Raw genomic sequence first — 25,137 nt, 5'->3', positions numbered from 1 at the left:
AAAAGCAAAAAAAGTAAAAAAGAGTGAAGCAGGATGTAGGATTTAATTCATTTTTTTTCTCCTTTTGGACCTGTTATTTTTTTTTCTTTCTTTTGTTGGCATTGGATGCTGTAATGTCGAAAGAGATGAAAAAAATCTAAAAATGTAAAATCCTGTATCATTTATGAAATATGTATAAAAGAGAAATGTAATTCAGTTATCAATAAAATACTTATCCAGTTTTTGGAAATGTATGTCCTGTGTTGTTTTTTTTTAAAAGAATTATGTTTCATTCTGACCTTGATCTCCAAAATGGTTCAATGCTATGTCAAAGTTGTTTCTCCACAAATGGTCATTTTTAAATTTATGTATAGATTATATGAGTTTGGACCTGTCATTTGACCTGAATTAGTTTACATCTGTAGGTGAGGGACAGTAAGTAGAACTGGTCAGTATTAAATCATAACTAAGTCATACAGAGCGAAGCCAACTGCAGGAAAAGGTTCGAGACCAACACACCCCCAGCAGTTCCTTATGTTTATAATAATGGAATGATGAGAGAGTAGGATGTCATGACCATCAAAATGGGTGGAGCTATGTGTTATCAGTGACCCTCTGATATGAAAATTACATTTTGCTACGGTGTTTTGATTGGTTCACAGGAGATGGTGACACACAGCAGCTCTACCCATTATGGGGCTCATGGCGCCTCTCTGTCCCATCACCATGACATGATGCACATCATCCAACAAGAGCTACACAATCTGCAACTAAATCGATGGGGCCTGGCTACTTTTTGACATGGTTTCAAATCTAAGCAGGTAGCTTGCTAGCAAGCTAGATGAAAATGCTGAGCGTGAGCTATTTGCAAATATGTCTGGGAAATTATCTCACATGCTGCTGCTTTCCAGAATAGCAGTGATTTCCTGTTTTTTACTCTTTGTTCCAAAGTCCTGGGTTTGGAGGCTGTCCTCATCATCGGGGCACCCTGTGACATCAGTAAACCAAAGAGCAGGGTGGGAGGAGAGAGCTGAATTTAACCACTGCCCTAAATACACCACAAACCCATGTTTATAATATTACAATGGTATCCCAAGCTCGGAGTTGTATTCACAGTTAAAGCTGTGGTCAGAGTTCAGTGTACACTCTATGTTCATTGATGGTGTTAAGTGTAGCCATGCTAGTGTTAAACACGGTGTTTAGTGACGGATGTTTGCGTTATGAGTGTTGAGGACTGCCTTGTTTACAGCAAGGGATCCTTGACCTGTACCTCCGGTCATCCTTGACCCCCTGTCCTTCCCGTATCAGCTGGACATCCTCCTTAGATAGACCTGTCTGCGTCTATGGGGTGCTTTGTTTCTCCCCTACCACTCTTCACCAGACACGTGTACGGGAGGGGGCTGGGAGGGGGGGGGGAGCTTGAGCCCCTGCCCTTTTTCATCTCAAAGTCAAAAGTCCCCTTTCCTGCCAGATCAACCATTGCTAAGGCATACCCTGCCCTCCAGAAACCCTCATAAACATGTAAGTTTGGGGTGAGTTAAGGACCTGTGCACAGGTGTCCTCCTTTGGGGTGTATCACTCTACCTTCTGGGAGCCTACCTCTTGAGCCACTCTGCTGCTTCAGGTGGTTTCCAACTGTCCGGAGAATGAGACCAATGCAGATGGAGTGGAGGAGAGAGAGGCCGTGACGGAGGGCGGCTGAAAGGTTTTCTGATGATGGTCAGCAAAAAAGGGGAAGAGGAGGTCCTGCTCGTTCCAGCTCGTTTCGTCTGATGGCCTCATTAATTAAAAGAAGCAATTAATTTAATTGAAAGAAAAAAAAAGATTGGTTGGTGTAACGCCAGGGTGCTCCAAATAGAAATTACGAGGTCTGTTAATTTTTGTGTTTGAAGAAGTGAATTCTGTCAGCAACAGTCACGCTTCAGTGGCCTTGTTCTTCCACAGCAGCACAAGAATTGAATTCCCTCTCCCTCACCCCCACATCCCCAAACTGCCAACCCTGCAGAGATGCTCCACCCCCAAAGCTAATTCTGTCCCTGATTAGTTTATTGTTCTGGTCTTTCCGGCCTTCTGAAGAAAAAAAAAAAAGAAAAAACTCGGGGGGGATTTCACAGAGGAGAAATTGGAATGGAGAATAGAGAGACCCATTTTCTCACAAATCATTATCAGTCTAGACAGAAAATGGAGGAATAGAATTATGATTTTGAAAAAGAGAATGATAGAAGGAGGACGAATGATTTTGCTGAATATTGAGTGAGAGGGCTCAAAGTTGACGTCAGAGATAGGCTTGAAATGAGGGAATAAGGGATAAGGAACAGCAATAATGGAGGGATGTGTGGGGCACAGAGTGTGGGAGAGAGAGATTTGGAATGACCTGGTCTGTAATCCAGTCCCGTATGTGTTTTGGATAAGGCTGACTACTGGAACAATGGAAAGATGGTCCTGTCGCTGTTGAGTAGTGGGGGGGGGGGGGGGGGGTCAAGGTGAGACAGATGTCCTGTAGCCCCCTCCCTCTACATACGCCACACTCCCCCTATTTCTCTTCTTAGCTCAGCCAACCTTTCCTGCATGGAGATAAGAGTGGGGCCCGTTTATAAAGCCACCCCACTTTTCCTGGGCAGCCTAGAGAACGAACAGACACTCTTCCACTAGAGACTACTGCGGCCAAAGGACTGACATACAGACACTGACACCCTGAGCTCTCCCATCATGCTGCTGCTCCTACTTGCTGTTCTTTTGCAGGATGCACATGGAATTGGTGAGTCTCTCTGAACTCTGAACTCTGTAATGCAGGGAGTAACAACTCTGGTTATGAAGTGGAGGAATCCAGTTACAAGTGTTTTTGAATATGTACTGTATGTTCATGCTGTGCTTTCCACCTACATCAACAGATGGCAGACCCAGTTAAAAAGTGCTGGATCATAAGGGACAAATGCAGAATGCAAGTTCAGTGAAAGACCCTTTATGACCAACCATGGTGGGATTTACACACAGCCATCAACTAGCAGCTTGGGGGAGAAGTTAAAGAAGTGCTCAAAGAGTCTAACATGCAAGTGAGAGGGGCACTGAAATTGTTTGTACACTTCATACTAAATCACTGTTGAATTTGGCAGTAAAGAAGAACGGATAGATGTAAGGTTGGTGTCCCAGTGCTCAGGGCTCTGAACTCAAAACATTCTGTTGTTCTGACCACCACTCCAAGCTGTTGCCCCCTTCAACCTCATGGCAATCAGTAAATGGGCAGAATGTAGCATTTGTGACATTCTTCTTACTTCCTTTTGATGGATGGATAGATGGTTGGATGAGGGATTTGACAGGAGAGGGACAGTGATCATCACAGTGAACAGCCCTTTTAATGTACGGGGGGATTTACATTGGGCAATCAGGATTCCAACAGGAGATCCTTGGCTTGCTCCTCCAGTCATCCTTGACCCGGTGTCTTTCCTGTGTCAGCTGGATATCCTTCTCAGATAGACCTGTCTGCATCTACAAAGTGCTGTGTTTCTTGCACATTGTGTGTGTGTGTGTGTATGTGTGTGTGTGTGTGTGAAAGAGAGATATACTGTATAAACCTACAGCCTTCATGCGTATAGCAGGGCTTTATGGCAGCAGTAAGGACAGCAGCAGTATTGGGACTGCAGAGTCCCATTTGGCCGGCCCCGGGGCTGCAGATTGATGTGCTTTCTCTGGCTCGTCTGCGGGCCTGCCGGTCAGCAGCACCCGTGCTTTATGGCGGAAGAGATTGTTCCATTCCCGCTCGTCTCCCTCTGACACTGTGATTAACGCTCACCCGTCCTCGTGGCCAGATCCTTTCTCATCTCTGCCCATCTGGCTCTGCGTCCCATTCGCGGCTTAATTCTGCCACTTAATTAGATTGTGGAGTGAAAGAAAGAGAGACTATTGATTGTCCTCCACTGCAATTTGTTTATTCCCCCTCTCTGTATTGAGTCTTCCTGCTGACCCTGATTATGGTCTGAATAGAACGGTGTCTTGCGCTGATGTATGTGGCTCTAACAAAGACAGATATTATTTCACCCCTGTGGGTTGGGCTGCTTGTTTTGGCTGGTTGGGCACATCCGGGGATGACCTAAATTTGGCACTGGGGTGATGAAATGAAAGTGGATTTCTCCATGTGTTTTAGTTCAACCCCTTTGAGAAAATAACTACCTCCGCTTCCTCCCCGCCGGCCACGCCCAGCCCTGGACCCATGCTCCGCCTACATCAGCCTGAACGAACCCTGGCGGAACACGGACCACCACGTCAATCACTCGGCGGGCTTGCCCCTATGCGACAACCACGTGGACGGCGAGTGGTACCGCTTCACGGGCATGGCGGGCGACGCCATGCCCACCTTCTGCATTGCGGAGAACCACTGCGGCACGCACGCGCCCATCTGGCTGAATGGCAGCCACCCGCGCCCCGCGGACGGCATCGTTACCCTACCTACATGCGCCAGCTTCAACGACAACTGCTGCCAGTGGAACTCCACCGTGGACGTCAAGGCCTGCGCCGGTGGCTACTATGTGTACCGGCTGCCACGCCCCGCGGTCTGCTTCCATGTCTACTGCGGCCGTGAGTCCATCCGTTGACCCGTCTGACCCAGTATCACTGTCCATTCCACTGTAAAGTTCTTGCTGTGTATTTTTTTCCAACTCCCCGCCCGTCTGTGTGTCTATGAGCCAATCCACATGTCTGCCTGTATCTCTGTGACCATTAGTCAGACAGTCTGTTTTCTCTCAGTCCGCCTGTAAAGATCTGTGTGTTGGTTTCCTAAATAACTGCCTTTCTGCCTGCCTGTGACGTCAATTCGGTCAACATGTGTCCTTTGCTTTGACCCAGTTTAATGGAAATGATGCTGTGCTTCACCCAAAGCTCAGCACTTTTTGTTCTTTATGGTGATTTCTGGTTGTGAAAAAGTAACACTTGCCTGTAATTGCAAAACGGTGTCCCTGTGGTGCACTGTGGGAATTATAGTGTGAAAATAGCCATTGCTGGCATGTCAGTGGATTGGAGAATTGGTTTTGCCACGCTTCAGTGTAGGGTGGTGACTGTTTTGATGGGGCAAGTGTAAGGCGCCATTTGGGATTCAAAAGTCAGGGAGAAATAAACATAAAAGGTTAAGATTAAATATTGAAGCGAAGCCAGTGCCAATGTTCCAGTTTTTGCATTTGTCTCTCTCTCTGTGATAACTTCTATTTCCATGTCCCTTTGGTTTGGGTGTTGTCATAGCTGACATGCACAAGCTGTTCTTCAGGGACAGACTGGCAGTGAGCCGTGTGTCTGCCTGTTCATCTCTCAGATTTCTACGACATCTGCGACGAAGTGGAGTGCAAGGGTCCAGACTGCCAGGAGCCGGACTGTCAATGTGCCAGTGGGACCACCCTGGGGCCCGACGGACAGACCTGCCTGGGTGAGAGAGAGGGATGAGGGCAGGGAGAGAGAGAAGGAGAAAGGGGGAGAGGGAAGTAAAGGGAAGTACTCTTCCTTAAGGTATTTAAGACCTTTTACTCAGGTGTAATCCAGTGTTAATTCATCATCTTAGAAAATTTCCATACATTACATACAATTGTCAATGACCTTTTTAGGGTTAGAGGTTAGGGGTTGGGGTTTGGGGCAGGGTTAGGGTTACCCTTACTGAGCACATCCTGAAAAACCACCTGGGTTTTCTGATTAGCTCGCATTTCTAATAATTCCCTGCCTTACATCAATTTTTAACATTTTTACCTTCACTGTTAATTTTAATCTATATGCAGCATATGTTGCATAACTCTTCTCAAAATGAATATTATCAAAACCGAAAAAAATTTAAGGGGTGCCTTTCAAAATGTTATTTCAGTGGCTGTTTTGGTTGATTACAGTTTATTAAAATCCTATTTCACGATCATTAACCTCCTACTAAAAATGCACTCGTGTGATAGCATCACATGTTGATATCCCTCTCCTTGAACCCAAGGAGTTTCCTTGTCAGTAAAAAAAGTTAATCCAGGTGTGGAAAGTTACCAAGGTCAATACATCAGAAAATTATGCAAAGGACATTGGGAAAACCACTCATGTGTGAAGAGGGGCAGGGAGATGTACTGTAACGAGGGGGACAGGGATGGAGGAGGAGGGAGGAGGGAGAGGGGAAGATAAGGAACGAGGACAGGAGGAAGAAAGGAGGCAGCAAAAAACAGAGGAAATATGGAGATTGTGGGAGAAAAAGACGATCTCGGAATCTTTTCTCGGAGAAAGTGATGAAGGGTGGGTGAGAGAGAGGGAAGTAAGGAGGGATGGAGGGAGGTGGAGAGAAAGAGCAAAGGAAAAGAAATGCAGAGCACAGACTGGGTTTTGTTTGCGTGTGCCTGTTGACAGAATTTGCTGAGTCATTTAGATGTGTGATGGCTGTGTTAAGGAGAGCGGGAGGCAGAAAGACAAGAAGGGAAAGAGCATGTGAGCCTGGGGGGATGGGGGGGGGAGGCAGCAGAACAGTGCAGTGCTGATGTAATTAAGCATGTAAAAGCTGCAGTTGTCATTATCATCTAATCAGCCCCTCTCCCTGCTCAATCAATGAGTCACGTTCCCCTCCAAACCCTCTCTCTCTCTCTCTCTCTCTCTCCCTCTGCTGCGATCAGATGTGAATGAATGTGAGCAGGGTAACGGGGGATGTGCGGAGGTGTGTGTGAACACCAAGGGCTCCCGGCGCTGTGAGTGTGGGCCTGGGCGAGTGCTGGACGAAGACGGGCGGAGCTGCAAAGGTGAGGTCATCGCTGTCACAGTCACTGGTCAATACAGATGAGGTCAGTTCAGATGAGGTCATGATTTTTACATCACAATCGCTGTTCACGGATGAAGTCACTGCCATTTCATCACCCTGGCCTATAGTTTTTAGTCATTATGAGCTGGTTCAGTTGGTTACACAAACCAACGCTAGTGTGGCAAAGTAGCCTAAGACTCTTCTTGAAGGCCAATGACAATAAATTTCTCTTTTCTCTCTTAACCATAGCCTTGTTCCTAAATAAGCTTTACAGTCATCCCTGTCTGTGGATATACACACTTATGACTTTTGGGTTGAATATTATATTAAGAAGCTATAATCATAATGATTTTTCATTGGTATACACGTTGTTGTGTTACTATATAAATATATATATATATATATATATATATATATATATATATATATATATATATATATATACACACATATAGTAATGTATTACTATAAACTCCTAAGTATTCATCTTAAGTAACCCTGTATATGCTCCCAGATAACAGTTATCACAAAGCTACAACCCTTTGTACTTAGCTTTCAATAATAGGATTTTTTTCTGCCTTACGCTCCTGCATCACACATTGTTGTCGATCAGGGCTGGGTCCTCTCACAAACAGCAGCAGTGTTTCAGAGCAGCTGTCTTTTAGAGCTTCTGATGGTTTTCTTCGGCTGGGCCACAGTAGCCTGCTACTGTTGTAGTACACATGTGTGAGAATAACGCATGTCACAACACATGACTGGAGATGAGGACAGTGAGGAAGCAAATGACAGCGATTTCCTCCTGCAGAGGTCGAGGGGTGCCACGTCAATAATGGAGGCTGCAGCCATGGCTGCTCTATGCTGAGGGACTCCTTCGTGTGTCACTGTCCCCGAGGCCTGGAACTGGGGGAGGACCACCGCACCTGCCAGGGTGAGAGAGATGGAGAGCGTGTGTTTGTGCGTGATTTAGAGGTGTATGTGTGTATGTGTGTGTATGTGTGTGAGATGTACAGTATGTGATTTAGACGGATGTATGTGTGCTAGAGAGAGAATGATTTATGTGAGACACGTTGTGCGTATGTCTGAGTGAGAGAGATATGTATGTGTGTGCTAGAGGCAGAGTAAGAGATACATCATCTCCTGGAATATATATGGCCCGTACTCCTCAAACCTAAACTCAGGCTCAGATTTTATTCAGGAGGTTAATAGACGAGACATCATAATTCTATTACAAAGTCAGTGTGATGCACGTGCACTTAGGTTAAGGAAATCCAGTACCAGCTCAGAAGAGTGAAGTACAGCAGTTACTAAGGAGGAACAATAAAGTTATATAGAAAAGACCTGGCAGCCCACATCACTCCAATAAAAGGCCCAACACGAATATGGTTTAAAGGATAACGAGGAGATAACGGTGTGTGACAGTGATGTATGCCTGTGTGTGGCTGACATCCTCCCTGCTTAACCCACATATTATGATACAGCTTACTTTCAAACCCTCCAGACACAAATCAGCCATTTTCCAATCCACATCCAAAATGTGCTGCCACATGGACATTTTAACGCAAGAACAGGCCCAGAGCCAGGTTGTATCGTCACAAAGAGTAATAGCCATATATTTGGACAAGTCCCTCTGCACCTCACACCAGACACAACAAAAAAACAACCCTGACTGTCCTGTGAACAAAAATGGGAGAGGGCATGTCTGTCCAGCCTTGAGCCTTTAGATTGCTAGTGGCAGGATCAAAAAGGACAATTTATGATGCGCTCAGCTCCTGGGACTAGTGAAGTCAGCTGTTGTATCGTTGGACATACATGGACTCCCTCAGTATTTGTGCATTCATTGTCAAACCGCTTCAGTCAGCTTTGTGTAGTCAGTGAGCCAAAACACCCGTCTGAAGTCCTGCATGCAAAATTCAGTATAAACATATTGTGGGTACAGAGGAATAAATCCAACCACCTTATGTGGGGCTGAAAGTATACATCTATAGCTCTTATCCAGATCCAGAAATGGATTTACTCTTATAAAATGTGAGTAAATATGTCCAAAATATTATCTGTAGTACAAGCCTTATCAAACCCTCACTACAATAGCATGCATTAACAGAAACCTGCTTCAGGTCAGCACTGTTGAGTATCTCTTCACTAACAGAGATACAAAGCAGCAATGTGGTGCAATGGTAAGGAACAATGTTCCAAAGGTTGTTAGTTTGATTTCCACTGAGGTGCTGCTGTTGTACCCTTTGGTTATTTAATCTCAGAAAATATCCATCTGTGCAATTGGATAAGATGTAAAAAAATGGAAGCAGTTGCTTTCATCCAAATGGCTAAGCAATTACATGTAAATATAAATAAAGACACAATCTGACCCAGTACAGGCTCAGTAATCCCATCTTAACAACTGAAAGAGGCAGACACAAAAAGTCTGGTTTCCAAAAGATGGCCGCCATATGTACACTGCAAGAGAAGGAGAGGTAAAGACAAAGATACAATTCATACTACATTGGAAGGAGGCAAATGTATCTTTAACATTTTTTTAATTAGAAGTGTGTTAATTCCACAGAAACCTGTGATTTGAACCTGTAAATCCTGTAAGGTAAAGGAACACTTATAGCTTTCCCTAATGTAACCTGAAGTACAGTAGATAATTGCCCAGTGCTGACGTATGAAGAACGTGTTGTCAGTGTGTTCTCTCTCACTGTATTATCAGTCAGAGTTTTCTCTCTGCTCTCAGTGCCAGTGCAGTGCAGTCCCAGCTCCATAGAGGTATCAGTGCCTAAGGACATGGTGGGGGGCCTTGATCTCTTCCTGTCCAACAACTCCTGCCGTGGTGTCTCCAACGGCACCCACGTCAACCTCAGCTTCAGCCTGAAGACCTGCGGGACTGTCGTGGAGGTGAGATGAGCACAAAGCAAAATGGATGGTCTGTAGCCCTTCGGTCTGTAGCCTTCTGTAGCAAAGTCCCCCAAAGTCCCACAGTGGCCTCCCATTCAGCAGTTAGACAGTGCAGATTCAATTGCATCTCTGGCCACATGACTGTGCTTTCTTTTCATGTGTGTGGCAAAATCTGTGTGCGGCGCCCAGGTTGTCAAAGACAAGATCGTGGGGACTAACCTGGTGACGGGGCTGCCCAAATCGAGCCCCGGCAGCAGCGGTGACATCATCGTGCGCACGAGCAAGCTGCTGCTCCCGGTGACGTGCGAGTTCCCCCGGCAGTACGAGGTGTCGGACGGCTACCTGCCCAGCCTGCGCAGCGCGGCCCTGGAGCTGGCTGGCCACAGCGAGGGGCTCTTCCCTTTCAGCCTGGAGCTCTTCAAGAGCGCTGAGTTCTCGGAGCCGTACCGCGCCCCGCCCCAGCTGCGGCTCCGCGACTCGCTCTTCTTCGGTGTGGAGCCTCAGGAGCGCATCGACGGCCTCGCCGCCCTCGTCGAGAGCTGCTTCGCCACTCCCAGCGCCAAGGCCGACCAGGCGCTCAAATATTACCTCATCAAGGATGGGTGAGTGGCAGGGCCACCTCGTTTGGGGTGGGTGAGGAGCAGGGCACTCAAATATGACCTCATCTAAGATGGGTGAGTAACAGGAAGGTTAAATACAGCCTTATTAAAGATGGGTAAGGAACAGGGTACTCAGTTAGTATGCCACTAAGGAGAGGTAATTCCCCCAAGGAGAGGTTAATACCGTATGGAGATGAGGCTTGTTTAAATCTGCTTCATATCCTCTTGGAGGGTCAGTTTGGAAGAATCTCCTTCTCTCTCTCCAGATGCATCTCAGATGAGACAGTGAGGCAGTACTCTGCTAAAGACCAGCTGTCCAAACACTTCCAGGTGCCTGTATTCAAGTTTGTGGGCAAGGACAACCGGGTGAGTGGGAAAGCTGGCCTGGCTTACTATGGCCTGTTATGATGTGAGTATGTTATTATAATGTGTGTATGTGCTTGTGTGTTTATGATGTGAATATGTGTTTATGTGTGTTTGTGTGCGTGTGTGTGTGTGTACAAGCATATTGGTCATGTGTTTGATGTATGTGTTTGTTATGCCTGTTACAGGAGGTGTTCCTGCACTGTCGGGTGCTGGTGTGTGGGAAGGGAGATTCCCGCTGCTCGCAGGGCTGCCAGAGACGCTTGCGCCGGGAGGTGTGGACCAATACACACCAGGACCAGCGCCTGCTGACCAGCGGCCCCATCCGAATCCTGCCAGACCCATGACACACTCACTGAGGTTTAAAAGTCTTCACACACACACTCATACACATATCTACATTTACACATGCACATATCACACTCACAATCACTGAGGCATAAAGTCTGCAATCAAACATACCCAGACAGTCAGACACACACACACACACACACACACGCACGCACACACAAGCTCCCATTGTCCCCATCACTCTGATATATATGCCCTTGTGTACAACGCTTGGCCGTTTTGCACAGCACCAAAGTTTACTCACATTAAAGTGATTGACAACTCCATTAGAAATCGTTTGGAAGGGAGCTTGTGGTTAATTTGCTAGCGCTGCCAGATGAGCATTGTCACTCAAGCCCCTGGCTGCCAACATTTCTCAAGCCTCATTATTGTTTGTGCTACACTTTTAGACTCACTATATATCTGAATTGGTTCCATTTTTTATGACAATATAGAGTATGTGCATGTATACATTGATGCTTATCGACATTGATGCTTATTGACTACGTACCTGAAAACTATAGATTTTTACGAAGATAATATAAAGTATGTACATGTATACATTGATGTTATTTTCTGTATGACTTTATTAAATACCCCACAGTTAAAGTACTCCTACCAAAGTATGCAAAGCACTGGCTTTTTGGCTGTACTGACAGATAAAGATGTATGAATGTAACTCTATGGCAGCCTGTGAGTTCCAAACAGGGGAGGATGAGAACTTACCTTGAACCTCATAATGGTCCTTTATCATGCTTTCCCATGTTAATATGCACCACTCATCAGCAGCTGATTGCTTTCAACTTAATTATAACTCATTTTAACATAAAATATACATTATTACATTGAATAATTGTAATTACAACAAAGAGGTTGTAGATCATCGTAATTATCAAAGCAATTAGAGTATTTAACAAATCACTTTTCCCTGTTATAACTAAAATGATCACGTGCAAAGGCAGAGTTACATCATTAGATGCAATAAAGATGAATCAGCTGCTAATGTGTGATCCTTATTTGAACCAGTAAGTTAATCATGCAAAACAATAAAAAGCAGTTTCAGAATAATGATCAAGTATGGGTAAGTTCTCTGCCTGTCCTACATGCAGATCAGCAGGGCCTTATGTAAGTATGTGTTTGATCTCATTTTTTCTTTTTTTAACTCCTCAATAAAGATACACTGTTCATATTCATTGCTACTCTGAGTTCTGCGGTGCTCTCAAAATCAGTCGATATGACACAAAAATGTACAATATAGAACTCCTTGAAAATAACTGCTGCTCTTCAAAAAGCTTGATAAAATCAGGGTGTTCAACTTATTTCTGTCTCTCAAGAGGGATAGAAATGCCCAAAACACTTCAGCATGTCCAAAAGGCATTCTGATATGCTATTGAAACTAGAGTAACAGGTTAGTGTGTGGGTGAGAGATTTTGTTTCCATGGCACCTTTGCAACACAGATGAAGAGTTTGTGAAATAGAGCATACACTGCATCTTCATGAGAGCATATCAGACCGACTCCATTGTGACAGAAATGTAGCTTGGAAGGTCTGACATCATGAACAGGTATACTGAGACAGGACAGGACTGTGCAGTTACAGTGGTTAACTGAGCCATGTTATGTACTATAGACATATCAGATTTAAATACCTTCATACAAAGCATGCTGACACACATGATTTTTTTTAAGAATATGACTTAGGAAATTCCAAAAACCTCCCAAACCAACAGTATTACCAGTATTAGTCACACAGCATAATCCATACAAGTACTACATTTTCAAGGAGTGAAATCTTGACAAGTTGTGTTGTTTTTTATTAATGGATAATCTTTTTATTTTAAAAACAAAAATAAAAATAATACTTAAATCCAGATGGAAACTTAAAACAGCCATACAGCTGGTTTTTGAGACTTCATATTTAATAACTTAAAACACTGATTCTTTGAGCAACAGTAATATTATTAACATCATCAGTAATGCAACTTGTATACATCTTAAGTCGTTAACACCAAAATAATTTATACAACCAGCTCCTGGTAACTGCATATCAAATAATTACATACTTGCTTTTATTGCATATTATGCAAGTTCTCCCATGTAAATCCCTCTGATTTAGCCCTCCATACACATGTTACTCCTGTGCATACTGTGATCAAGAAGCTAACATTACAACAGTACCCATAAAATGCAATTGTCAGGGGCTGGCTGCCTTGGAAAATGAGTCTTCACAACATGGGAGACAGAAACAAGGAACTGAAAAAACCTCTTTTACAAATGTTCACTTTGCTGCAATGACAGACATAAGTCTGGAAACGGCCACAACCAAATGTCACAGTAAAATATTCCCAGAAGAGAACAAAATTCCTTGATATTTACTTGTCCAGCCCTGTGATATTCACACACATACATAAAATTATTTTGAAAAATCTTTTATGGAGCTTTAAAAAACTGCAATTGTCACAAAAGTTCTAAAATTGCTTTAAAATGACATATGCTGTACATTCTTTTTGCAATTTACCACTGACTGCTCATCGAGGTGTGAGCACTTGCCAAAAACTGCCATAGAGATGGTTTGTCCAGAAATGTCAGTGTGACCCAGGGCTACCATGCAACCCTACTTCTCTATAGGTTTTCCTTAGTTCATTGTTTCTACAGGGAGTGTGGTCAGATTCCATGTTGCCATGGTGACTGTATCCCAACACTTTCTGCCCATATTCCCGTGGCAGGTATTCTTTACAATCCTGCAATGCAGCATTACAGAGTATGTGTACGAGTGTGTGGTTCATTGCTGTGTATTGCAGTGCTGTGCTGTGGTGTGTATTGCTGTGTTGGTCTCTACTGCACATTCCTGTGCTATCCTGTGCTGTTTGTGTCTATACTGTATTATGCTGTGTACTCTTGTGCTCTGTCCTGTTGTATATTCCTGTTCTGTACTCTGCGGTGGGGTACTGTAGAATCAATCACAGCTCATCCTTTTCCTCTCCTTCACAGAAGCACGCTGCCCTCTGGCTGTTCATGTAGGGTCTACAGCCCAGAGTCCACACTGTGTTATAAAGGGTGTCTGCTACAGTCTCACACGCTGAGGGAGAAAAGGAAGAGAAAAAGAGAGAGAGAAGGGGATATTTCATTAGTTTATCCTCATGCATCAGTATATTTAATATCACAGTATGATGGTGTATCAGAAATTGGCCATACAAAGTATGACAGCAAAAACATCCAAAATCGACAAGCACAAGGGAGAGAGCATGGCTGACCTTCAACCTTTGACACGAAGCCCAGGCTCCTCTTGAGATCAGAGCAGATGCCGTGCAGGCACCAGCGGAATTTGGAGTCGCAGCGGTATTTGTTGGAGCCACAGGTGTCATAGCAGAGGTCCAGCTGGTTACAGCACTTCGTCATGGCTGGGATCCCCATGTCCAGCTGGAGGAAAGGGTCAGACAGATGGTCAGATACACCACACACACACAGGGTGTATGTGTGTGTGTGTGTGGTGTGTGTGCACGTGTGTGTTTACTGATAAATGGTTACATACACTTTGAGGTACCTGGAATCCCAGTAATGAGGAACTGCAGCCGTTTGGCTCTGGAGTCTTGTAGTCAGCGCGAGGAAGTGGAGCTTTTCCTGCAGGACCAACAGTATCAATCATATGCACACTACATAAACACTCCTGATTAGGTTTATAGGTTTATACACTTATTTCTCTTCTTGAATATGGCTGTCAGTATTTAGAGTGGTACGAATCTGCATTTAAGCCAGAAAAGCACTATGTTCTACTTTTTATGCCATCCAGTTCTTCAAGGTGTTGAATATGCTTGATTGCTCTGCTTGATTGCAACCCAGCCAACTACAATTTTGTATTCAATCAAATAAATTAAACATTGTGAAGATTTAAGGCACCATTTATATTCCAAAGCAATTTTTTGAGAAATAGTTATGTTTTCAAATTTACAAATGAAATGTGTTTATGTTCTGTATTATACATCCATTGAACTATACATTGAATGTAGCAGTTCAGGATAAGCATATGAGAGTAGTGCCCCCACAGTGTGTGACCTTAACCACTACACCACATCACCGCCCCAAATGTAAACTATTAGAAAGAGTCAACATCAAGGAACAGTCTACATCTGTGGGTATAGACAATGGGCCATTGGGTAAATGTGAACATATGGAATAGAATCAAGGCTCTAGGTATAAAGGGAAGTGTTGTTTCCATATCCCCTGTCACACAGTAGCGCTGCTCTTGTCAGTCTTAACTCTTAACTCTCTCTTCTTACCTCCCAGGCACAGGGCTGATTGTAACATTTGTAACAGCTTCTACATACACAATACAAAGATGAAGGCATTTTTCCAAATTTTCATGTTTCTCTCTTTATACATACATTTGTGTGTATTTCCTTATACACAGTGTCACTTATGCCGTCTCAGTTATGTGTGTGTGTGTTTGTGTGGTACCTGTGTGTCTGAGATCTCTGCATCTAGAGGAAGGGATAGTGAGCGTAAAGCAAACTGAAGTTTCATGAACAGTTTTGTTAAACAGACCCCGTCTCTATTGTTTGTTTGCCCCTGTGGCGTGATATCCATGGGTCCTAGTTTAAATGGAGTGATCACACCACTGCCCAGAACAGACTGACCTCCCAAAGCCTGACACAAAGTCAGGGATCATAGATTATACCAAGCATACAACTGTAACGAGAGTTATTAATGCATGGAATGGCTCTGAAGGACATAGCAGAAGCGGAGACTGTTAGATTATTTAAAACCATGATTGAATTCTACTCTACATAAACTAATAATAATAAACTCTACTATAAAATGGTAAGCCCACATGATATGAATGACCTTTTTTATAATTAAATTTTCTTATTCTTACACCGTTATACTGTAAATTATTTCTGCCCAAATGGTTTATATGTGTATTAGTGTATGCTGTAAAGGGTGCCATGGGTAATACTGTCTGCAGAGTAAATAAACTACAATTTGTTTAAAGGCCAAAACACAACCTCTGGTTTGCACTGGGTCAGGTGTTTTTTTCATAGGTAGCTGGGTTTCAACTGTGTTCTACATTCCAGCCTTCAAGAACACATATTTCTACTTTACATTCTGCACAATGTATCTCTCTGTCTCTCTCACACACCATCTCAGACACACAACCCTTTTCCTCTTACACACACACACACACACACACACACACTCTTGCTTTGCTGGGGCACTCACCGAATCGGCAGCGGTACTGGCACACACCGTTGCGGCCTCCCATCAGCTCAACCAGGGAGTCGAAGTAGCTGTTGACGGTCTGAAAGCTGTCCCGGATGGAGTTCAGCCCCCAGTCCGACTCCTCCGGTTCAGCCTTGGTGTCGTTGGCCACCTGGGGGGGTGCGGGGGTGTTTGCAGGGGTGTCTGCGGGGGCGAGTGCCGGGGCCTCGTCTTCCTGGGCGAGGGTGACGGCGGCCCTCAGGGAGAGGCACAGCAGGAGCGGGAGCAAGACGCGGGCTCCACGCGGCATGGCGGCAGACTTCTAGCAGGATCCGGAGAGAAGGAGCACCCTGCGGAGGGTAGGGGGGACTGAGAGCGCTGTGGTGTCACGCAGAGAGACGGAGGCACTGACAGCCACAAACGAACACGCTCTCACGTCTAATACAGCCCTGAGCGCGGCCGTCCGGACTTCGACCTGTTATCTCAGCAGGCAGACAGCGGGGCAGGCTCTGCAATAGAGGGGGCGAAGGTCATCTCCTATCATACCTGGAAAGAGGATTCTGTCTCTGTCTAATCCACTCCTCTCTCTCCTGTTTTCTTTCTCTTTGTCACCCTGGGCTCCTTCCCCCTGCCATCTTCTCCAGCCAGGGCCTTGTAGTAGGATCCTGGCCAGCAGTACCCAAACTCCAGGCACACTGTGTGAGTATTTGGCTGCCTCTGTCTCTTTCAACATGATGTCACACAATCTTACAGACACTGGATCTGTTCAGTTTGGCACAGGCTCTGTCCTTCATTGGACACGCAGTCTGTGAAAATCTATCTCAGCCAACAGGCTACAGTCACGCATAGCACAGCTGTTGATGTCTACAACAGGCATTTTGCTCAGTATCTTTAATGAGTTTTGAGAGCTCTGAATCACTTCACTCACAGGTGCCATCTGGAGGTTGGAAAAAATGCTGTGGATGACATCAGCTTCTCTCTCCAATATCTGATAAAACATATCAAGGGTGGGGTGGGCTCTTTGAGCAAACAATGAACATTTTGCAATAGTACCAGTGAGAGGTGAAACATAGATGGTAGATGTTGTTTTAGATGTACTTTCCCACATGCTCTGGACTTCAGTTCCCATGAGCCCTTCTGTGAAATGTTGCATTTGTTTCGTGTATTGAACTTACTCCAATAGTGTGCATACCTGTATCTCTCTCTCTGCATACAGTAAAACATACAGACTCACTGCCACTCTCTGGTGGTTGTGGATGCAGGCAGGAACACTTTCCCCACTGAATTTCCTGCCCTTCATGTTACAATGTTTATTCAGGAATAAGGCAAAATACATGCTCACAATTTTCTATCAATCATATCTTCAATAACAGCATGGAGTACAATACTCAAAACATTATTTAAAGGTGTGTTGAGATGGTCAACTGCATAGGTTTTTGGATCCCAAGTTTCACAATGCAGTTGCACTTTTGAGAAAGTACTTAAGTACTTAACCATGAATTACATCATTAAATGTCTACCCTACTATATAGGAAATGTGGAAAACTCAAGTGAAACACAACCCAGAACAATCAAGAATAGTATCCACCAGTCCACCAGGGGATGTCTGTAACCCACAGCAAGACAACCACAGATATGGCCCGTGTTACAAAAAACACTTAAAAAACTTACAAAAAACACAGCTTATTCGAGGTTCTGTTGCCAAATTAAAGATATCAAAAGCATTAACGACAAAAAATCATGAATACTATTAAACTGTTAAACACTATTAAAATAGTGAGCAGCATGCTTTGTAAAGAGTGTTGTTAGTGAACATTTGACCTTGTGTTATTTCCTGCCTGAGGGGCTGATTGACCAGTCATGACCCTGTTTGATTGGTTTAACTGAACTGTGACCTCATTTGACTGGCTCAGCTGAACTGCAAAATCCTTTTATTGATGTGGCTGAACAGTGAAAAATTGTCAAATGAATACGCTCATCAGTAAGCTTTGATTTATTCATTGTATTCTTAAATAATTTTTTTAAATAATAAATAAAATTATTAAATAAAAAACTTACCATAACCAATCTGACAGTCAAACGCTCGAGCTCCAGATCTCCTCTGCGGCCATACACTAACATGTAGGAACCACAAGCATTTTATAAACCAGTTCTCAAAATACACAGAGTTCGAGGATGTTTGTTCATGTTCTTCTGCTAACAGCTCCTTGTTCACCTGTTGAATGCTCAGACAGGTTTGTGTGTGCCAGAGCCACTGTCACCTTTGACTCTGCTGTGGAGTCAGAGACAGTGTGAATGTGACGCAGCGCAACCATGGTGACTGGCGGGTGGGGGGGTGGCAAGTGGCAAAGTCTGTCATAATGTGAGCTGCTGGAAGGTGGTGGGGCAGGGTAATAGTGTGTTGAGAAGCCTCTTCTGACAGGACAGGGCATGGGAGAGAGAAGGAGAGAGGGAGAGAGAGGGACACTACCCTAGGACACAAATCAATGTTCGTGCTGAGTCTGGGAAAAGTACGATAACCTTATCAGAACTCTGTCACTACGGTCACAGATATTTCTGTTTGTTTGGTTTATATGATGTAATTGAAGAACAGGCAAATGCCAGTAAGTCTCCCATTCATCTTCAAAGAGTAGTTCTGAGGATAGTGCATGTCTGAAGAAAAACTAATATTGAAAAGTAGCACAATGATGTCTTCAGTGATGTAGAAGAGCAAAGTTTCTGATGAGAGGGGAGCATCCTCTAGTGGAGATGGTCCACACCAGCATACATTTTTAGCTCTCTAACCATGAGTAAGTGATGTTCTAAGTTTGTTATAAAACGGTTATCAACAGAGTAAGACTATTTCACAGATGAAGGCAGTATATATATCAAACTTTTAGCCTTATCTCTATGAAACTATGTTGAGAGCGAATGTATGTAATATGTATGTTTCTACACCAGAACACATAGATTGTAAGATTTTGGGACAGGTCCATGGCTTGGTCTTTGGATTCCTTCTCTGGATCATGTTTTTACTTCAGCCTACACACAGAGAGAAGACAGAGGTCACAACGAGCTGGGCGATCAGCAGCAGCAGAGGCGGTGTAGAGGAAACCACTGGCTACAGTACAAAGTGAGTATTTTCTTTCAACTCAGTTGGTGAGGAAAACATGTTACTGGTTAAGAATTGTCTCCGTCTTCCTGTTTCATCGTGTACCATATCTTCTCCCAGAATTCCCTGAAACAAGATCAAATGTAAGTAGAGACCAGTGGGTAGTAAATACACAGCCCTTGACAGAAAAGTTTTACTATGTGTGCGAAGGTGTTGGTGATACTTACACTCTCTCCTCGTTGCTGGTTTTTGCTCTGCTCAGGAGTTTGGAGATACTGTTCTCCAAGTTCTTTGGACAAAGAAAGTGAAAAAAGACAGGTTTAGTGATTTTCTTTACTGTGCTCCCTTATCTTGCATATTGACATGTCACAGAGGTGAAATCTGTTCATTCAGAAATCACTATGTGACTAAAGCTGTTTGTGCTGTGTGTGTAAGGCAGAACCTTACCTTGTTCACATCACAGAGACGTGCACTGGAGGCTGACAATGTTACTATCTCAGCCTGTCGGTGAAAAAAATGCGTCATTACACAGCAAGCTACCATTCATACACTGCATTGTTCAGATCTCAAACGGAGCTTGAATAAGCATTTCCACTCATGACTTGCTTTCCTGTTCCTTTCGGAAGGGCAACAGTGCCAACAGAGCAATTCATCCATACTCCCTGCAGGGCTGCAGGTCTAACCAACCCTGGTCCTGGAACAATCAGGTCAGTAGCTTTTCCAGCTCTTATAACTGCTGTGGAAAATCAAATTAGTCTGTACACTGACTATTCAGTTCAGGAGCCAATGTGCTTGGGTGTACTGAGAACACTTTGAGGGCAGCAGTGCTCTAAGATCATAAGCAGAAAGGCTTTGTCTCAATGTGGACCACTGTATGGTAAAGTGGCAGTGAAAGATCTGGTACTGTACCTCTGAGTCTCTGATGCATTCCTCCATGGTGCTGGTGGTAACTGTGGAAACCATCTCTTCTTTGATCGTTTTTTCCAGAAGCCGGACCTCCTCCAGCATGTTCCAAACCTGGCACTTCTTTAGCTGAACCCAGTCGATGAGGGAGGCTGGACCCGCTCCCTGGTTCAGACCCGGGAGAACAGCTTCCTCCCGGAGCCCTGAAGAGGTACGTTGTGAGGAATAGGGTCAGAAATCCTTCACCGGATCATAGCTCTATTCTGTAACGGGGTCAGAACCAGTGCTGCTGCCATGCGAGCTACAACCAGATCTTGATGGGCACAGATGTTCATGGATTTTTATATGTTTAATGATATCTCTAATAAATACCTCAATCAATCAATTATTAGGTGTAAATCCTCTAAATCACAAATTGATTAGCAAACTCCTGAAAACTGCACATCAGCAAACGCAGACAGTACAGCATAACACTTGATTATGCAGGGCACCATGTAAGTATTAAGACCCTAGCTGAGTGAATATCACCTAACAGAGTCATAGTCATAAACACTTACACACAACTCTTCTGGAGTCCACTGACCTTTTCCTTCTGGTCCATGATCCCGTTCCCTCCGCAGCTCTAGCCTGACTCTGGAGCAGACATTCAGAGGACAGATAAAAGATCAACACTGAAACAAAGTGCAAACATACATTAAACAGTCTTCCCCTTCCGTATATTTATTTAATACATTAATTAGCTTGATTGAGCAATTTTGAGGCGTTCTGTTAGTTTCAGAAAGAAGCAGGCACTGTAAGCTCTTCAAACACAGTGGATCTGTACGGATCACAGTTTCTTGAGAGACTGTCACAATCAGTCATTAGAAAGGGAGGCTTCATGAACCCCATGCTGGATATGGGTAGGAAGTAAAAAATCATAACTCTATCCTTATTCTTTAGAATAGATGGCAATGGCATTTTATGACATAATTTCTCATTCTAAATATGCTTACATCTTTGGTTGTCAGTCCCTGCAAGCATTTTAAGAGAGAAGAAACGTTCAACTAAGCACTAAAGATGAGTGCATGACAAAGGACAAACTGGGACACACTCCCTATGGCAGGCAGCATACTGCTGAGCAAAGAGAGTTAGCAAACAAGCGATTAAAACAATGTAATGTAATCTAATGGTGTAGGGGGCAGTACGGTACTCAACCTTAGTCTTGTATCCAAAACTTTAAGATTTAATAACAAGCCTAATTTAACTGGAGATTTTGGTACTTTTTCACACCAGTGAAAACATGCCATGTGGTACATTTCTCAGTTAGAACAGGACTGGTTGTGTGCTGTATGTACAATATACAGTATTGTACTGGGAATTACCCAGTTATTACTGTAAGCACTGCTACTCTGTCACTCACTGATCATTCTCCTCCAAGGCTCTCCTGGCTTCCCTCTCCAGCTTCCACACCTTGATCCAGGCTTTTTCCAGGTCTCCTTCCCCAACTACCCCACTCCACTGCCCCCGAAGAGGAAGGGCCTTCACACAGAGGAGAAAGAATGTCAAAAACTCTGCCTTCAACAATGCAGAAGGTGATTCAGTTATAAAATAAAATGGAAAGAAAGTGTTTGATTGGATGTACTAAGCACTTATGACCAGCTATATCCCAAACTTATTCTAAACACCTCTCCTCAAAATGACACCGAATCACATAGTTGAGGGTGCCCCAAACTAGAAAAAGGAACTCTTCGTCACGTTTCAAAACTTAAATTTAAATTAATTTAATTTCAAACTCAATATTTCATGATAATTGGAAGTTAAACCACCGATAGTCTTTCACAAAAGAGCCCTAGATTTTCATTAAACCCCATTCATTCTTAATAAAAATTATTCTTAATCACAAGTACCCCTGGCACTGCTCCTGGATCTCAAGGCTGGAGTATGAGTATGGAATCTGCATGAATCCTTATAAAGAGTGAAAGAGGAAGAACGTACCATGTTCTGTAGACCTGACTGTGAATCAAGGACTGAATTCAGGTACAGATCATACTCCATCTGAGATAATGGAGGAACAAAGGAGAAAGATAGTAAGGAACTGAAACATTCCACTCTGCCAATCCTTCCTCTGCAGGGTATTTAATAGGTGAACAGTGAATGTGTAAGAATGACGTTGTTTTTCATGATCTCTGCCTGAATTTGAAAATGAATTTTTACTGGGGTTCAGTGTTCATGACACAGGACAGACAGGAGTTAAATTGGTCCACCCCTGATTTATTGATAGAATCAAAATCCATCTAATTCCATTTAGGATCACCTTTATTTGCCTCAGAATATCGCCGAACACTTGTGACCCATTGCAGATGTCATCAAAGGTGTTGCTGAAGATACGCAGTCGCTCTCTGCTGGGCCAATTCTCAACAGGCAGCTTTCTCAGTCCCTGGAAAAGGCAGGAGAATATGAATATGCACTATGAAATATGGAGAGCCAACGTGCTTCCACACTAGACATTTAATTGCAAGGGGAAGCAATTAACGTTCAGGGGGTAAGTTTAATGTCATGTCCTGCCCCCTAACCATGTCATAGTGAAGCATGATGGGAAGGCACAAAACAGGCAGACCCAATACCTACTTTCAACACATCAAAGCAAAACATGTTCCTGCTTTAAGAGGGTGCATCATTAATGTTTTACACAGGGCTCTTACTGATAAAAATGCCTTCCAGTGCACCTGTATTTTTGGTAAAAACCAAAGTAGAAGCACTTCTAGCATTTTGCCTGAGAAAGCACTCAATAAAATTCCAGGTCCTGAATTTCTTCCCTGTGTGTCTGTCTCCCCCTTGTGGCTGATATACGTAATAACATAGTGTGTTTTTCCACAGTAGAACCTTTATGATATGTGCTTATGTTGCAGTTTTATATTAAATAAATAGACAATTGAGGCAATCATTCAAAACAGACAGTATATACTGTGTGGCTGAGGACAACTCAATTCAAAATGGACAGATGTATCAGCTACTTATGAGGCTTATACCTTCCATTACAGATTGGGACACTACGTCATTAAGTTTCAGCCTTGGGGCATGGGTTACCTGTTACAGGATAATCTTTCTGAGCCATGACGCAATCACAACAGCTGAACTGTTCGAACCTTTCCATACCCTTACACAGAGGTGTGTAAATGTGTGAATGACATGAAAATCACCAAACACCTTGCACCAAAGACAGGTGCAGTTAATTCACCATCAAGATCTTTTCCAGAGAGAGACACATGGTATCAGCAAGGCAGGCTTGCAATGGGACCCAAATATTCAATCTACCCTGAGCATGGAAGTGAAGCTGAAAAGGTGATTCCCTCCAGAGAGATCTGCATTCACTTGCACCGTCTGGAATTATATCAATTAATAATCGACACAAATGAAATAATGATAGTGACTTACGTGAATACATATACGTGAATTTGTGTCATTATAGTTTAGTGCTGTTCTCATTGAAAAAGCTATTTCTCACCTGTTCCAGTCGCCTCTCGTACTGCTCTATGGCCTTGCTCCTGCTCAGGCACTTTTTCTCCTTCAGGTCCTGAGTCTTAAGGATAGAGTGAGCGAACTCCAGCCTCATTTGGAGCTGGTCTTTCCGGGTCAGGCCCGCCATATAAGACCTTGTGAACCAGTATCGGTCTGGGTCTCCCCTGGTAACAGTTGACTCAGTCTGCCGTGCGGTGCTTGGTTTGAGCAGGAAGAGCTCAGTCGGGTCCAGAAACGGACGGGGGGTTTTCTCCGCTGCCTCAGAGTAGGGGGAGTGGGCTGTGGCCTCAGCAGTAGAATCAGTGCCTTTGAACAGAGTGTTTTTCGTCCTCTCTACCCTGGCCTCCGTTTGGCTACGCTGTGGTAAGAGATCACATCTATCACGCGGGTTGACAGCACCCCGCCAGATGGGATCCTTCATCTTCCTGATGTTGTCTCTCTGGGAGAGCCAGTAAGGATTCAGATGTCCCGAGCTGTAGGCCCGGATGTCTGCTTTGTGGGCCTCCTCAATAGCCAGAAACAGCACCCGGAGCTCATGCCTGCTGTCAGAGTGGTGTCTCTGCTCACTGGCTGCACACATCCCTGAAAAGGTAGTGGGTGATTTGTCCCTGTGATTCGATGCCTCATTTTGAGTTGGATCAATGGCAAACATTGTAAGCACACTGCAAAAATATATGTTGTGTTTGTGTAAAAGTTCAGAATGTTTTCTGATAGAAGATAGAAAGACTCATAAATTATAGAAAACAGACTTGTAGGTAGTATGCCTAGTCTGTACAGTAACAGAAATCTTACATAGATTTGTTGTTGTACTTTTTCGGCAAGGCACTTTACTTGAAACAGTTCAGAAAAGAATTTAGGTAACCTGAAATACTCCATAGGAATTTAGGTCCACAAAAACTTTCACTCCACGAAATGACCCCACATGTCGCCTACATAACTGTACGTTAAAAATGTTAAAATACAGAATTGGGGAACAGATTGTAGGTTATAAATTTTAGACGCCTAAATATTATGGACTTTTAAAAGAGCACGATGGAACGAATAATGTCGTGAACAGATCATTGTTAAATTTATCTCCTGAAAATCTACCATAAGCTCATTAAAGCAATTATTTAAAACAGTGTCTAGAGCAACCAGAAAACAAACGCACATTTCAATAGTGTAATGTAATACCTTCCCAATGCTGAAATTCAGAGATGCAAAAGCTTTTTAATATGTGCCAGATGCGTCGCGACTCACGCACTAACCAAAATTCACTGCAGATGCGACAACTCGATTAATAGAAATGCACATCACGCACAGCAAACATATGAAAAAAACTACTTTTCAGCTGGGGTTTTTGTGTCGTGCAAAACACTTTTGACCGGTGAGGTAGTAACTACTACGCTGGCTAAAATCACAATGAAGTCTACAGGTGTGAAATGTTCTTGGCTTTTAACTTCGTGTTCAGCGAACGTTTGACATGACAGATCTCACTATCAAGTGTTTAGGCATGTAAGCGGAACCTTCTGGCACCTGTATCCCGCGATACGCTGAAAACCCCCAACAAAATATGAT

At 43.8% G+C, this 25,137-nt stretch overlaps 3 protein-coding genes across 4 annotated transcripts; 1 reads left to right on the top strand and 2 right to left on the bottom strand.

The window, feature by feature from the left end:
• Positions 1-2,563: 2,563 nt before the first annotated feature.
• Positions 2,564-12,064, top strand: oit3 (oncoprotein induced transcript 3). Its single transcript, XM_036546848.1, has 9 exons — positions 2,564-2,737; positions 4,177-4,551; positions 5,279-5,389; positions 6,591-6,713; positions 7,518-7,640; positions 9,441-9,601; positions 9,791-10,203; positions 10,467-10,566; positions 10,752-12,064. Exons 1-9 carry the CDS (start codon positions 2,689-2,691, stop codon positions 10,908-10,910), a joined length of 1,614 nt encoding a protein of 537 aa, XP_036402741.1. The 5' UTR covers positions 2,564-2,688; the 3' UTR covers positions 10,911-12,064.
• A 1,717-nt stretch (positions 12,065-13,781) lies between these two features.
• Positions 13,782-16,577, bottom strand: pla2g12b (phospholipase A2, group XIIB). 2 transcript variants are annotated; one of them, XM_036547340.1, is made up of 4 exons: positions 16,110-16,577; positions 14,425-14,513; positions 14,147-14,312; positions 13,782-13,971 (listed from the first exon to the last, which is right to left on the bottom strand). In XM_036547340.1, exons 1-4 carry the CDS (start codon positions 16,396-16,398, stop codon positions 13,853-13,855), a joined length of 663 nt encoding a protein of 220 aa, XP_036403233.1. In that variant the 5' UTR covers positions 16,399-16,577; the 3' UTR covers positions 13,782-13,852. The 2 variants fall into 2 exon arrangements, with proteins under 2 accessions (XP_036403233.1, XP_036403234.1); XM_036547341.1 differs by having other exon boundaries at positions 14,437-14,513; positions 16,110-16,576.
• Positions 16,578-19,227: 2,650 nt separating this feature from the next.
• On the bottom strand, positions 19,228-24,160 carry LOC118790351. Its single transcript, XM_036547261.1, has 9 exons — positions 23,567-24,160; positions 22,376-22,498; positions 21,976-22,116; positions 21,482-21,702; positions 20,666-20,715; positions 20,089-20,285; positions 19,627-19,680; positions 19,407-19,468; positions 19,228-19,305 (listed from the first exon to the last, which is right to left on the bottom strand). The coding sequence occupies exons 1-9, from the start codon at positions 24,158-24,160 to the stop codon at positions 19,248-19,250; spliced, it is 1,500 nt and encodes a 499-aa protein (XP_036403154.1). The 3' UTR covers positions 19,228-19,247.
• Between the last annotated feature and the right edge of the window lie 977 nt (positions 24,161-25,137).

The sequence above is a fragment of the Megalops cyprinoides genome, chromosome 15, assembly GCF_013368585.1.
Source record: "Megalops cyprinoides isolate fMegCyp1 chromosome 15, fMegCyp1.pri, whole genome shotgun sequence".
Taxonomy (NCBI): domain Eukaryota; kingdom Metazoa; phylum Chordata; class Actinopteri; order Elopiformes; family Megalopidae; genus Megalops; species Megalops cyprinoides.
This window is presented reverse-complemented; position numbering and strand designations above follow the sequence as displayed.

What these genes read in the sequence shown, in the direction of transcription:
- oit3 (XM_036546848.1), top strand. Translation starts at nt 2,689, where the DNA reads ATGCTGCTGCTCCTACTTGCTGTTCTTTTGCAGGATGCACATGGAATT. An exon ending in GCAGGATGCACATGGAATTG is followed by an intron (nt 2,738 to 4,176) that starts GTGAGTCTCTCT and finishes GGCCACGCCCAG; the next exon opens with CCCTGGACCCATGCTCCGCC. An exon ending in CGACGGACAGACCTGCCTGG is followed by an intron (nt 5,390 to 6,590) that starts GTGAGAGAGAGG and finishes TGCTGCGATCAG; the next exon opens with ATGTGAATGAATGTGAGCAG.
- pla2g12b (XM_036547340.1), bottom strand. Translation starts at nt 16,398, where the DNA reads ATGCCGCGTGGAGCCCGCGTCTTGCTCCCGCTCCTGCTGTGCCTCTCC. An exon ending in CCAGTACCGCTGCCGATTCG is followed by an intron (nt 14,514 to 16,109) that starts GTGAGTGCCCCA and finishes TTGGTCCTGCAG; the next exon opens with GAAAAGCTCCACTTCCTCGC. An exon ending in GATTCCAGGTACCTCAAAGT is followed by an intron (nt 14,313 to 14,424) that starts GTATGTAACCAT and finishes CCTTTCCTCCAG; the next exon opens with CTGGACATGGGGATCCCAGC.
- LOC118790351 (XM_036547261.1), bottom strand. Translation starts at nt 24,160, where the DNA reads ATGTGTGCAGCCAGTGAGCAGAGACACCACTCTGACAGCAGGCATGAG. An exon ending in ACGAGAGGCGACTGGAACAG is followed by an intron (nt 22,499 to 23,566) that starts GTGAGAAATAGC and finishes TGCCTTTTCCAG; the next exon opens with GGACTGAGAAAGCTGCCTGT. An exon ending in ATATTCTGAGGCAAATAAAG is followed by an intron (nt 22,117 to 22,375) that starts GTGATCCTAAAT and finishes CCATTATCTCAG; the next exon opens with ATGGAGTATGATCTGTACCT.